Source organism: Strix aluco, chromosome 4, assembly GCF_031877795.1.
Source record: "Strix aluco isolate bStrAlu1 chromosome 4, bStrAlu1.hap1, whole genome shotgun sequence".
Classification (NCBI taxonomy): Eukaryota; Metazoa; Chordata; class Aves; order Strigiformes; family Strigidae; genus Strix; species Strix aluco.
The window spans coordinates 26,342,843-26,357,166 of NC_133934.1; the positions used below are offsets into that span (position 1 = coordinate 26,342,843).

At 41.7% G+C, this 14,324-nt stretch overlaps 1 protein-coding gene across 1 annotated transcript in view; it reads left to right on the forward strand.

Annotated features, from left to right (window-relative positions):
* Positions 1-5,261: 5,261 nt before the first annotated feature.
* Positions 5,262-14,324, forward strand: part of UBE2K (ubiquitin conjugating enzyme E2 K) — a 41,990-nt gene continuing 32,927 nt past the window's right edge. Inside the window, exon 1 of the mRNA XM_074822371.1 lies at positions 5,262-5,441. Coding sequence (XP_074678472.1) covers positions 5,379-5,441 — 63 coding nt within the window. The 5' untranslated portion in view covers positions 5,262-5,378. The remainder of the gene's footprint in view (positions 5,442-14,324) is intronic.

Sequence of the window (14,324 nt, forward strand, 5' to 3'; positions counted from 1 at the left end):
AGTATGGTCACTATATGCTTTATATTATTGGCCAAATCCTCTCTTCCCTTGTAACTCTAATACTCATAAAACTACTAATAATAGCCATGTTAGGTTGTGAAATCTATTTCTGTATTCCCAGCTTACTTTCATTTTGAAAGGACCCTCAAAAAGATTGCTATCTTCTTTTTGTAATGGAAGAAAGGAGCATAACTTTACACCTTTTCCTTTACAAGAAATACTTTTAGTTCCCTGTAATCAACGTGTCAGTCTGCTGACGCCAGATTTTTCAAGGTAGATGCCCGCTCATTAAGAATATTAATAAACTTGGGACTTCCTGAGGAATTACAAGAACTATCTCACAGTTGAACCTGCTTTTTTTCCTTCTTTCTTTTTTTTCCTTTCATGAACCCACAAGAAACAGCCCCTAGACCCCAAGCTGTATGTACTACCAGTTGAAAATCACTCCTCCACAAAGAAGCGGATGTGTAAAAAAAGAATAATTTTGCTAACAGACTTAAAAGCACTGGGGCTGTTTGTTTCTAGGTTTTCCTACCAAAAACATCAGGTTCAGATGTAACATTAATTTAGAAGATTTTGCCAGGCCACCAAATTAATGGAAGTCCAGGCTGTCCTGTCAATTTCTAATAAAAGCCCTTAACAAGCGAAGAACAATAGGGTGTTATTATTAAACTACCAAAAATTTTTGGACATGCACTGTTCAATGAAAACTTTGCTAAATCAATCGCTGAATTAATTTCTGATCTAACTCCACTAAGTCAGATGAATTGCATCATATGAATTCAAACTGAAAGACTTCAGATGGATCTGATGTTTAGTTAGTACACTTACTGCCTTTTTAAGCATATATATTTAAGCTGCTAATGACGTGAAAAATACAATTTGGGAAGTGCAGACACCGTGAGTGAATACCTCCTCTCGCTGCCAGGAACACCGAGCGATTTCTGTTCTGCTGTTTTAGGCATTTCTGCCTGCAGATCCCCTACAAGTTCTCCCTCAGCACCTTTACAGGAGAGGCGGGACAGGCGGTGGCAGTGCCGTGAGCTCTCCCTGAGGCAAATCGCTCCCCAGCGGAGGGATCCGTGTCAGCTGAGCAAGCCAATCTGCCCGCTTCCACCCGGGAGAGGGCACTCTTACACCTGTCCGCACAGCCGGACGTGGCCACGTATAGGAGGAACTGGAAAGTTAAGATGACAACTTAAAACTCGGTCAACTTGCACAACCAGTTAGTTATTTTTATGATAAAGCTAATCTTCGGAATGACTTGAGTCATCCAGACGCTGCCACAACAGGAACACAATATGACAGACAATAAACGTGCAGGCTAAATTTATGCGTAGTCTCTGAAATGTGCTAAATGATATGCAGATAGAAAAGACAACTTCTGGCATGTAGGCCTCTCTGCTAAAAGCTGGGATGACAGAAAGAGAGCTGTAGGTGTGAGTTTGGTGGAAAACGAGGGTTAAAAATAACCTAGTTTTATGAATATTATTTGTTGCTGATATTTCTTTAAATAAAGCATTATTATAAATGAGCATATGAACATTTAAGTGCTAAATGCATACCATCTAATACTAATACAACCTGTAAAGTTAATCCTTGTATGGATGCCTCATGAAATAAACAGAATAAGAATTAAAAATGTTACAGGTTTAACCCCTGTTTCTAAAGTCTTTGAAATCAATATACAGATGTCTTGAGACAGCTCTCCTCTCCAATAAGAAATCCTCCAGCAACGATGAGAGCAGATCAAGCCTGACATTTTTGATTTCTCTAAACTAAAGAGGCCAAGATGAGGCAGGGGGAAGTTTTGTTATGCGAGACACAAAGCGGCAAAAGAGGAACAGAATGTCGGATGCTGGAAAGTTACAGTTTCAAAAATGGCATTTTCTTCTAATCACAGGGAACATTCTCAATAATTCCAAATTCTCTCTGAGTAATTCTAATAGAAAAATATCCTATTGATATGAACAGAATAAAATGAGGAAAATATGGAAATGAGAAAAAGATCACCAAGAATCTTAACTTGAAGAACAGAAATTTAATCATACTTCGTGCTGTCATAAGCATCTTGGAGTCCTCAGGCAGTATACTGGGGTTGGGGTGCATCCATAGTCTCAGACAGATGAACCATGCACATGGTGACCATGCACAGCAAGTGAGTTCAATGTGCATACTTTGTGCATGAACAATAGCCGCTTTTCCATGAAAATGTGAGGAACTGTTTCCTATCTATAAGTTGTAGGATAGGTAATATTTCCCATATTACATTGGAAATTATATAGTGTTTAGGATGTTTGGTTATCCTAAAATTGGCTAATGAATATTGGCAGCCTTTCCATACTGAGAGCTTGGGCTGAGGACTTTCAACCACTAATCCTATAAACTTTCCTCCTGCAGTAATCTTACATATTTTGAACTTCATTTAATACGCCATATTTCCCGCTCCCACTTCCAGAAGTATTTCAAATCAATATGCCAAACATACTAACCAATGCATAGATACAGAATTCTATCTCCCACTCAATAGAGTTATGACCAACACCAATGGGCAAAAGTATAGACCAATTTGCAGCCAGCCTGTGAAAACTGCTGTTGAAACAACTGTTTGGTATAAGGCTAAATTGATGATGAGATCAGTGAAAGAACTATCTCCTGAAATCAGATGTACTACAAAATTTTGTAATTCAAAAAGTGAGCTATGTTCACCAGACATTTTGTTTTACATTTTGTGTATGGATTTTCCTACGGGTGAAAGACTAATGATTTTTCCAAGGGTGAAAGACTTAATTCAGAGGATAGACACAGGACTATATTATCAACATACTATAAAATATATTATGAAGTCAGACATGGAAGTCGCTGAAACCACACGAAGAGACTATGTTCTCATTTTTTCTAAGCATTTTCTTATTCCACAGAAAAAAACCTCAAACCAAAACCAAAACCCCAAACACCTATTCAAAGACTGCTAGTCTAGGGTCCTGTTCCGTACTAAACCCCTGTAAAGTCTTCTGTAAAATAGTAAACTATAGTAAAGTGTAAAACAGTTATACAATGATAACCTCAGCACACTGATTACACGAGGTACTGATTTTTATGCGGTATTTTAATCCTGGCAAAACTCGCCATCACTCTATTCTACACCCCAAAAAGCCTTTCTATATCTATCTTTTACTGAAGAGAAAATTAAGACAGTATATGGTGAGTATGAAACAGCTGTAAGTGAAAGATGCCCATTTAAGGACAAGGGAAAGGAGTGGGGTATACTAAGGAAAAGAGATACAGTAATTAATATTAATTTGATTTGCTTTGTGCAGTTACAGACTCTGACATTTGTAATCCAAATGAGCACATGAAAATGAACCTAGATACAAACCAGGCAAAATCATTGCCCTTTACTGTGGTTGTTACTGGATGTCTACTACCTATAACATACAAGCATACTCACAGGAACACAAAGGATTCTGACACTTGATAAAGGTCATGTATTCCACTCCATTCAGAGCAAAATCTGAATATTAGAAGCTCAGCTTCTTTCTATGAGCTGTCTGAAAAGACATGAGGCCTTTAACCTGGAGATTTTATGTACTACCTTTATAATTTTTGTCTGTAGTACTCAATAGGAGCTCAGCACACCATAAACCTAACTTTCATCTATGAGCTCTAAGAGGCAGAGTTATTACCCTTGTTTTACAGGTAAGAGCCTAAGGCACAGAGAAGCCAGAGCCTACCTCCTCAAAAGGAACTCAAGATGCATCAGTGGGACTTAGATGTCTAAATTATTCTGAAGATGAAGGCCCACAATCACACTACAAGTCATTAAAAAAAAATCAGGCCTAATGCAAAATAGTCCTTCTCAAAAAGGTACTGGAAAGCTCAGCTGAAAAACTGCATTGTGTATTGCGTTAAAAACGAGTTTCAGTCTGGAGAAGACCTAATTTGATGAACAGGTGCACATGGTACAACATTCTTTCAGGAAAATGGACTTTTTTCCAGTCAAACCACAGGGCAAGAGTAAACACACACAGAAAAGGGATTTACATGCTAGATTTATCGGTTGGGCCTCTTTACTGTGTATGTAATAGTCAAAACGCTGTGTATACTAATGGAGATAAATAAATAGCACTTGCAGATGACAGCCATACCAGAAATAGACATTTGTTGAGATAATGTTGTACATTGTCCTGCACTGCACCATTAAGAGGAGGCACTACAAAATCCTTCTATCTCCTATACCGTACTGTATTTTGCACACCTCAGGCTAGCAGGAATGGTTACTGGTATTCTATTTCAGTTTTCTAGACAGAGCAACAGACAGTGTTTTGCCATGTTTGCTTCTGCAATAAAATTTAACAGTCCATTACCCAGGACTGAAGTTCACCTTTTACTCTGCTTTTAATATCTTGTAGCAGAATCCATAAAAAGAAACAGTTCCCTGCACTGCCTCCTCAGAGTTGACTGCTCCTGGGCCTGCAAATTCCCCTGTCCCGTGTGAGCGTCTCCAAGGGAAGGGTGAGAGTGGGAAGAGGGCAAGGAGCTGGGCCAGGAGAGAGATGTGTAAGGAACTGCAGCTTTTTCCAGCGAGCATAAGGGGTAAAAAAATAGATGGGAACTGCCGTATGGGCAGGTGAAGCAGATTCTCAAGGCATGTGAAACCACCCCACCCCCCCGGTTATTTTTGCTCAGGAACCTCACCAGAAGACATGTCAGCTGCTTCTTGAGGCAGCTGTTTCCTCAGGGACACCTCAGACTTTTCCCCTGCTACCTCGGCCCCCCCCCAGCCCAGCCCTCCCCAGAGCACTCCTTCACCCCCTTTTCCGGCCCGGCGCCTCAGGGCTCCCCTCTGCTGCGCGCTGCGGACACAAGGCCGGGCCGGGGAGGCCGGGAGGGCAGCGCTGCCCGCGGCGGGAGCCATGACAGCACAACCGCCTTAACTCTGCCCCGGGGCCCGCCAGCGGCGGGGGATGGCGGCCGGCTTCTGCATGCAGACGTTCGTCCTCACGCTGTCGCCGGGAACCCGCCCGGCCCATGACAGGGTGAGCGGCGGCCGCCCGGCAGACAGGCGTCTCCCGGGGCGAAACCCCCAAGCCTCCTGAGGAGACGGCAGCATCCTTCCCTCGGGGCAGCGGGGAGGAGGAGGCCGAGAGCGCCTGCTGCCGCCGGCCAGCACTCGACCCCCACCGTCGGGGAGCCCCGGTGCCCGCTCCGCGCGCACGGCGGCCCCTCCTGAGCGGCGGCGGCAAAGCCGGCTGCCCTACCGCGCATGCTCGGCGCGGGCGCCATTTTGGTGGGGCCGGGAGTTATCCAGCGAGAGCGGCGGCGGAGCTCGCTGGGCCCGGCTCGGAGGCAGCGGCGGGTGGGTGCTCGCTGCGGAGATGGCTAACATCGCGGTGCAGAGGATCAAGCGGGAGTTCAAGGAGGTGCTGAAGAGCGAGGAGGTCAGAGCCTCTCCCCCCTCCCCCGCGTGCCGCCGCCACCCTTCCCCGTGTGTGCGCGTCTCTGTGAGTGTGGGCAGCGGGGGAAGGAGCGGGTGCCCCGCCGGCCTGCGCGGGGGCCCCGCTTCCCCCTCGGCCCCACCTCCCCGCGCTGGGGGTGGGCCCGTCCCACGGCCTCGGGGAGGGGAATGGCGATTCCCGGGGAGACGGGACCCGCCGGCCGCCGGGAGAGGGGAGGAGGGGGCCGCGGAGCCCCTCCCCCAGCGGGCAGTGGGAGCCGGCGGCGGCCTGGGGGGGGGATGGGGGAGTGAGGAGCGGGGCCGGCGGGCCGGGCCTAGGAAGTGGCGGCGGCGGCGGGGGGCGCGGCCCGAGGAGGCCGGGCAGGCAGGCCCCCGGCGAGGGTCCCCGCGGCGGGCGGCCGATGCCCGGGAGCGCGCTGCCAGGCCAGCGGGGCGGGGCGGGGCCTGCCCGGCGCGGGGCGCCCCCGGCTCGCGCCCTCCCGCGCCCCTCCGCCCGCGCGCCGCCGGGCCCACGCGCCTCTCTGCCGGGGAGAGGCTTGTCCGTGCGGGCCGGGAGGTGATGAAGCGAATTGGGGCGGCCGAGGTGGAGGGTACGTGATCTCGCACATCCCCTTCAACTCGCCCCTCTAGTCAGCCGGTGCCCGAGGCTGGAGAGTATGGTTTTAATTTATTTTTCTCGAAGGGTTGCAAGTAAATCCCTATTTATTTAGGTTACTTTAATACAGAACTTCCTTTATCCCACTGCAGGCTTACTCACCTTCAGGTGGATGCATTTAAAGCCTCACTCGTTTCAGTCATGTTACCTCGTTTCCTGAACAGTATGTTCTGAGGTATGTGGTCAGGAAGAGAGGCTGACTACTTACAGGGGGACATTAAAGTTGTGATCAGTTTGGGGGAATATATAGCAGCGTTTCATCAACACAGCTTTTGCTGTGTCTGTATCTGAGTTGGTGGACGTCAGCCACATAGGTTTTAGTAGTTGTGTCGTCATTGTGGTCCTACTTGAGATGTTGTTGCAGGTTAGATGCTTGTGAAATGTTAATGTGAAAATGTAACTCTTAAAGCTCGTCTTTTAGAAATCTGGACGTAATCACAGAGGAAAAATCGAGAGAATAATTTTTGGAAGATCCTAATGACTTAAGGAAGACGTGTTTAGGGTAGCTGTAGTTGAGGTACTTTAAAATTAAGTGTGTGCTAGCAGCATTGTTGCTATGCAGCTTGAACTAGCCCCTAGAAAAATGTAGGGGCCTTGTTTTACAGCTGCCTTGAGAGCCTGGGCTGATTTCACCAATATATTGCACAGTGAATACAGAATTGCATGTAAACTAAGAGAAATTTCTAGGTGGATACCTTTATACCAAAGCTAGAAAATCTAGACCTTGTACCCCGTATAACCAGCTGATACTGTGGGAACAAAGAAGTCTTTATTTGAAAGTGTTGTCTGAAGGCTTCAAGACCCTTTCCCTTTGCTTTATGTGGAAAAAAAGAAGCCTTAACTTACATAGGTTTTGGGGGAGATTCATGCTAAATTTTCTTACTGTAAAGGTTGGATCTAGTGAGCACATTTTTCACTATTCCTGTTTGTTTAGTCTATGCATTGAAAGGCTCAGTACAGAATGTTGGAAATAAATAGTTTTATGAAATAGCCTTTAAGCTGTCTAAAGCTTCCAAGAAATAAGACCACTGTTCTTATGAAACTAAAATTATGATATTTTAAAATTAAAATACACGAGTTTATTTCTTCTTTTTCCTACCATTAACAAGCTACATATGAATGTTATTCTGATATAGCAGTGTGTATAAAGTTGCTGTTTACAGAATACACTAACTCCCCTGTCTTGAATGCAGAATTTCAGCATTACTCAATGGTTGTGTAAGTTGCAAGCAAAGTTTTTTGTCAGTGTTTGTACATTGAAAGGCAGTCAAACTATGGTGTCAGCACCATTGAGCATGAAAACATACGGAGTGAGATGGTGAGTGGAGGTATAACTAAATACTACAAATTACAGAGGAAAAAAATGGGGGTTTTATGTGAGTTGTGAACTAAAATGATTATCAAACCTTCTTTAAAAAAAAGAAAACTTTTTCATGAACAGTGATGCTGAATTTGTTATTTAGAAGTTTTAAGTCCCTCACTGAAGGTAAAGTGGCTCACATGATCTACATCTAAATTATTCTTGATTTGATGCTTTGAGCTACACCTGAACATGAAGAGCAGCCCCCCTGTTTCCTTGCAGATGCTACTGAGCAGAAATGCCTGGGGGAGGGGTCAGGCACACTTGGAATGCCTACATAGGAAGTTTGTTCTCTCTCTTCTTCTAGTACTCACTTTTGAGCTGAAATAGTGGTGGAACCAGAAATGTTTTTAAAAGGGATCAGCTGGATGGCAGTTAATTCCTTCTGTATTTGAAGTATGTATTGGAAGCACCAAATTTCACTTCTGAATATCAGTGAAGAAAGAGTTCTGAAAAGTGTGTTCATCCTTGCTGTGGATAAAAGGATCTATGGATTCTTGGACAAGGATGCTGTGGATCCTTGCTGTCCATATGACTAAATATAGTCTTCATATTAGTGCTTTCTGTTATCTTAACTTAAATGGCATTTCTGGAAAATCACTGAGATGTGAATATTAGACCATCTTGCTCTCTGGTTTACAGATAGAGATGGAGGACTTACAATTTTTTTAAGTTCAGTCTGAGGCGGCTTGTGTAAACACTTGAAAAAGTGTTTAAAGTATTTTCGTACTTTAGCAACAGAAGCATTTTTGCTCTGCTTGCTTTATTATTTCTAGCTTTATTATAAGCCTATACATTAACTTAAGAAGTGGGATATTGTGTATTTACGAGAGATCCTTGTAACTTTGCATCTCTTTAATATTTGAGTTAAATAGATGAATAAAATAACAATTTATTTGTCAAGAGTGCACTCCAAAGTATGATTTAAATAAAACTTTTTCCCTTTGTGTGTGGAAAAAGCTTTAAAATCTTGAGGTAGATGAGGTACTGCATCTTTAACAAAGATAAAGCTGTTAAGTTAGTCTAGGTGGTAGCTTGACTGGTTAAGTATGTGTTAAGGGTACTGTACTATGCTTGTATTAAAACTCTAAAATGAGTAAGCGGTACATGAAATCAGATCATACTCCAAATCCTAGTCTAGGCAAGGCATCAGTTGCTCAACTTTACCTCTTTTCTTGTTCTGTCACTTCATTAATCTGTGATCTTGTTGGTTTTATGGGCTGAAATTCTAAAGTGGCAAAACATATTTTGAACAAAAGTATGAGGCTGCAGCATGACAGAGAAACCAATAAATAGGTGGAGGGAGAATAGTATCCCACTTCTGATAAGTGGGAGAATGCTTTGGTGAAGGTTAGTTGGTATTATTTTGGAATAGAGTTACTAGAATGCTGCTGTGGGTAGCCAGATCCTTACCTGCTCTCTGTTTATAAGCAGCTATCTTATGACAGAGAGAATCTGTCTGGCATTTAACAATTAATAGAAACATGCTGAAAAATCTTGTGGGCACTTGAAGACTGATGCTGAGAAGTGGTTGTAGTTCATCAGGTTTGTTAAACAATGTGTGACTTGTTTTCATATTTTAATAGAGCATCAGTGTTACGCTTTAGAGAAATTATATTATGCTAGCATTCAAGGATTCGACATTTAATTGGCCATGCAGTTTCTGTCATCATGTGGAAATGTAAGGTGGTTTTTGGCCATTTCTTAAGTCAGAGGCTAGTAGAGACCTTACAATGAAACCACGACGCTGGTACTGAAGGTAACACACTGGGAAACATAGCTTTCTCCTAGCAAGAAGAGAGTTGCTAGTATCTCTACCACAAAATGTTCTTCTCACAAATATCAAGAAGCAGGGGCTTATCTGTATGGAAGGTAAACCCAGATAGAGCTGAGAATAAATTAAACTTAACTGCAGTTATGGAATATGAATATCTGCATGAGCAGATATCTGAAGTAGCAGTTAAAACTTGTAACTTGCTTGAATCCAAAATAGCGTTCAGGCGGAGACAGTAGGTTAATGGCAAAATTTGAAGTACTTAATTTCCAAGAAGGAAGTGGGTGTTTGTTTTGGAGTCCGCATGTGTGTTTGTGATTTACAGGAGAAAGGAAAGATAATGGTAGTCTGCCATACCATGTTCCTTCTTAGGCTTTTAGAGTTCTAGGGGGTAGCTCTGTTGAGTAGCTCTGGTGTTTTTATCATTGCCTGTAGTAGTCTTGTGATTTGTGTCAGTTCATAGTAAGATGCTAAGTGGCATGTCTGAAGTTTTCTTGCTATTTGGAAAAGCCATAAGCATTTAATCTTCAGGCTCAGAAAAACTTCATTACTTTGGTTTGTTTATATTTGGGCAGTGTTGGGTGCTAGAAGTTGAATTCAGCAAGATAGAAACTTCTAGTAGTAATTGTGCTTTAGTGTTACTAGAAGGGCCTGTTGGAAATTGTGGATGCTTGTTTCTCTTCTCATTCACCGTGTAGAGCCAGTGCAGATATATAAGAATGAGATGTCTTCTATTATGGCTCCTGACTAAGCAGCAGATTTTTTTTTTAAACAGTGTCCATTTTCTGCTAATACATATGCTTAATTTTTTATTTGTAAGAATAGTCTCGTTGAAGTCAGTAGAGGTTTAGTGAGTGCAGTGGGACTGTGTGTGTGAATAAAGCTAGAGCATGCCTAGTTAATTAAAAGGCATAAAATTAAAAAAGGTGTAAAGATGAGCACTTTTAAACTGACATATTGGTACCAGTCTCTGTTAAGCTTCTGAAGCCTGTCAGAAGGCTTGCATATGATAAAAAAAGTGGTGGTGGTGGGGTCTTGGAGCACAGGGCTGCTATGCAAAGGGGTCTTAGTAGGCTGGAGAAATGAATGGGCTGACAGGAACCTTTTGAAGTTCAACAGAGGTAGGTACGGAGTCCTGCATCTGGGAGGAAGTAATGCCATACATCAGTACATACTGACTGGAAACAAAGCAGGCTGGCAGAAAAAGACCTGCCTGACCTAGTGGAGAGCAAGTTGAACATGATTCGGCAGTGCTCTTGTGGCAAAGAAGCCCAACCACATACTGGTCTGCATTAGCAAGAATGTAGTCAGTGGATTGTGAGAAATGATTCTTCACCCCTGTTCCATGCTTATGAGACCATACCTGGTGTACTGTGTCCAGTTTTGGGCTTTCCAATGTAGGACACTGATATACTGGAGTGAGCCCAGCAGAACACCATCAGTGTGGTTAAGGGGCTGGAGCACATGATGTGTGAGGAGAGGGTGAGAGAACTGATGTTGTTGAGAGAATTGTTTAAAGGGACATCTTCCTGTCATCCACAAATGTCTAATGAGAGGCTCTGGAGAAGAGCCAGACTTGTCTCAGAAGTACATGAAGATAGGATGAAAGGCAACAGACACAAGCTGGAATGTGGGAAATCTGACTAGACACTGGGGAAAAAATTACCGTGATAGTAGTCAAACACTTAAACAGATTGACCAGCAAGGTTGTAGAATCTGTATCCTTGGAGATATTTTAAAACTCAAGTTCTTGAGCAACCTGCTCTCATTGGACCTGCTTTGAGCAGGAGGTAGGACTAGAGGCCGCCCAGGTGTCTCTTCCTACATGATTCTGTATTTCTAGTATAAGTTTGGTTTTTCATTACTGTGTTTTTTCTGTTTGTGAAAGAAAACATACAGACAGAAGCTCCAGCTCTGTTGCCACACCTGGTAAAACTTTCCCCTGTAAACAAATTGAAAAATTTTAAAGTAGACTTTTTAGTTCTGAAGTTCCCATTATTGTAAGACAATAATGAATCCTCTTCAAATCAGAGGCTGGGTTTTTCTGGTAGATGCAACACTGTTAGGGTTTTTAGGTTGAACAAGTTCTTGGTTGGAACCCTAAACATAGAACAGATATGAGATCCATAATGCTTCTTTAAGCTGCTTCTCTAAAATATGAAGATAATTTTCAGTTTAAAATAGTTGTTTGTGAGATCCTTTGTACATTCCCAAAAAGAATTTTGTCTATAGTGTATTTCAAGACATGCCTGTAATTTTTCAGCAAGACAAGGTTTAGACCTGTTTCCTATAATTATATAAAAAGGATACTGAAATGCCATTACTGTGCATCTTTGGTTTTCTTAATTCTGTCTATGGTGTATTTTGTTACATCTTCCAATTTGTACTGGAAAATAACGCAGAATGGGTTTGTAGATCTTTGCCTTCAAATGAGTTTGTCTGTAAGTCACTTTTTTGGTAACTAAAAAGTAGTTGGCTCAAACCAAAATGCATTTACTAGAAAGTTTTAAGAAAACTGTTTATTAATCTCACTTCTAAAGTGATCTTTCTGAATTATTAGTTTACTTACAGTTTTACACCTGTTTATCTGAACCATGTAGCTGTTTTTCAAGTTCTATGAATATAATTACCATTGCACTTTTAAGATCAGTATTACATAGATACTAATAAGCACTAGTATTATGAATATTACTTAAATCTGTGGTTCAAAATACTTAACATACGATGTTAGTGATCGTTTGACCAGACCTATGAGTTGGCCAAATATTCGTAGTGGGAATATTCGTGCAGGGAGGCAAGAAAGTTCTATTGCTCATTCCTGTGTTCAGTTAGTGGTATTTTTTCATGTTAACATGTATCCAGTTGAGTCCAGATTTCTAGTGAATGGTCAACATTCTGCCACTAGAGTTGGCAGAATCCTAAAGATTTTGGGATTAAGTGGAAAACCAAAAAATACTTGGTCTCCATTGAAGTCAGGCTCATTTGATTGTCTTTGGTAATCTCTTAAAAACCTGAGGAAAGAGAGCAGTCACTGGTTACAGGACTGGATCAGTTTAGGATTAGGGGTTAGGCCGCAGCTACCAGATGGTACCCTCTGACCACAACTGTTGGTGGACCTAAGGGGTAGTAGGAAGTAGCCAATCCTTTAACCTTCCCAGTCTCCCATTCATTCTTCTGTGCTTGTTTTCAGGAGTTTGGCTTTAATAGGAAGGAAGTGTACGAGTCCTAAGGTTAGTTCATTTTACTCAGTACGAAATGTAAATAAGTTAATGTTTTATCATAGTAAATTTGTGTAACTATAAACTGCAAGAAAGTGCTGGTTAGCAGCCCAATCCTGAGTTGTCTAATGGTTGCATTAAACTTGTTAAACTAGTGCAGGTACTTAGTGTAGTTCTTAAGTTTTTCACCTGTTAAACGATATAATGGTTGGACTAGATGATCTCCAAGGTCTTTTCCAACCTAGATGATTCTGTGATTTCTAGCTTGTTTCATAATCCTAGTAAGGATTGTTGTTGTTACTATAGTTCATCACTTCTACACCAATAATTGCTACTGGTATTAAATTGAGAAAATGCTTTGAGTTAAACTTTGTCATTAATATGCAGACTTATCTTTTTGTCTCTGACTAGGTAAAACTCTGCTGCAATTTAGATAAGGAAAATAAGCAATTTAGTTCTTCTATGGCAAAGAGTGTAACTTTTGATTAACAGTATTCTGTAAGACACTCTAGGGATGTAGTCTGCTTTTGCACTCCTGACTTATCTAGCATTTTCCCTTCAGATTGTATCAGTGTTAATACTCATAATATTTGAATTGGGAGCACTTGAATATGCTTGCCATGAGTATTTTATAAAATAGTATCTGCATAATAAATAAAGTACCTCTGTGAGCATCAAAAGTAACCTTGTTTGAGGACCAGATCTGTGTCGTGTTATTCTACTGTGTTATAACAGAATTGTACTAAGGCGATAGATTGCTCCTTTCTAGTCTGAGGTGTCTGCACAGGAGAGCAACATGAATATCCCTGGCTACAGAAGAAGCTTCATTCAGCACTTTTGCTTTATTGGACACCATAAAACTCAGTTATACTGTACAACTCCAATTTGGCTATGCTTATGTCTAAGAGAGCTGAGCTCATACTGTGTATCATTCTTCTGTTGGATTGCTAATAGGGGCTATCCTGTCTACCTTTGTTGTCCCAAGACATGTAGGAAACTAATTTTGTTCATTATTTCATCATTCTATTCACTATTAGCCAGTAAGATCAACAGTTCATCACGAACAGGAAGACTAATGGTTATGTAAGTCTAGTTACTTTAGAAAATCAAAGTTTAAGGTGATATGCCTTCAGATTCTAAAATAGGTTTCTACAGTGTTTTATGAAGGGGAAGGAAGAAACCTAAATTCATAGATGCATTAGTCTGTATTTTACTTAAATAAGTAGTTCAAGCCAGATATGTATTGCTTTTTGTTTTTATCTGAAAGTGAACTGTGATAAAGTATTTTTAAGTTTTTGCTATGTTAGGATGTTTTTAAGTACAGGAAGCTATTGTGAAATAAGGTAGCATATACAAATGGAAATCATGGTAGCTGTGTTGTATTTGCTCCCTTTCTGGATACTCTTAGAGCCTTCATGGTGTTCAGGTAAAACCTTCCACTTTGGAATTAACAGTGCCCATATGGGAAGCTCATACAGAAAAACTGTTCCGAGCTATTTCCACAAGTCTTCAAACTCTGGGATTGTGAGTGAATTAGCATAATTGATTTAAAATTGTCTGAATCCTGTGATTGCTTTATATGTAGAATTACTAGCAACCCAAGTAGGGTAGACTTCTGGGATTGACTGCAGAATCTGCATCAAATGGTTTTGTGTGTTTATAGAATGACTAATTGAAGCTATGGTTCAAACTGATTATTAAAGTGTACTTTATCTGCAGGCTTTTTCAGTTGTTTTGCACGAAGGACAGAACTGTGCATAAAAAAGTAAGGAAAACGCATCTTGCATTCCTGCAAAATTGCTTGTTCATTTAGACTTTCCTGAATGGGGCTATCCAGAACAGGATTCCCTTGCACTGTG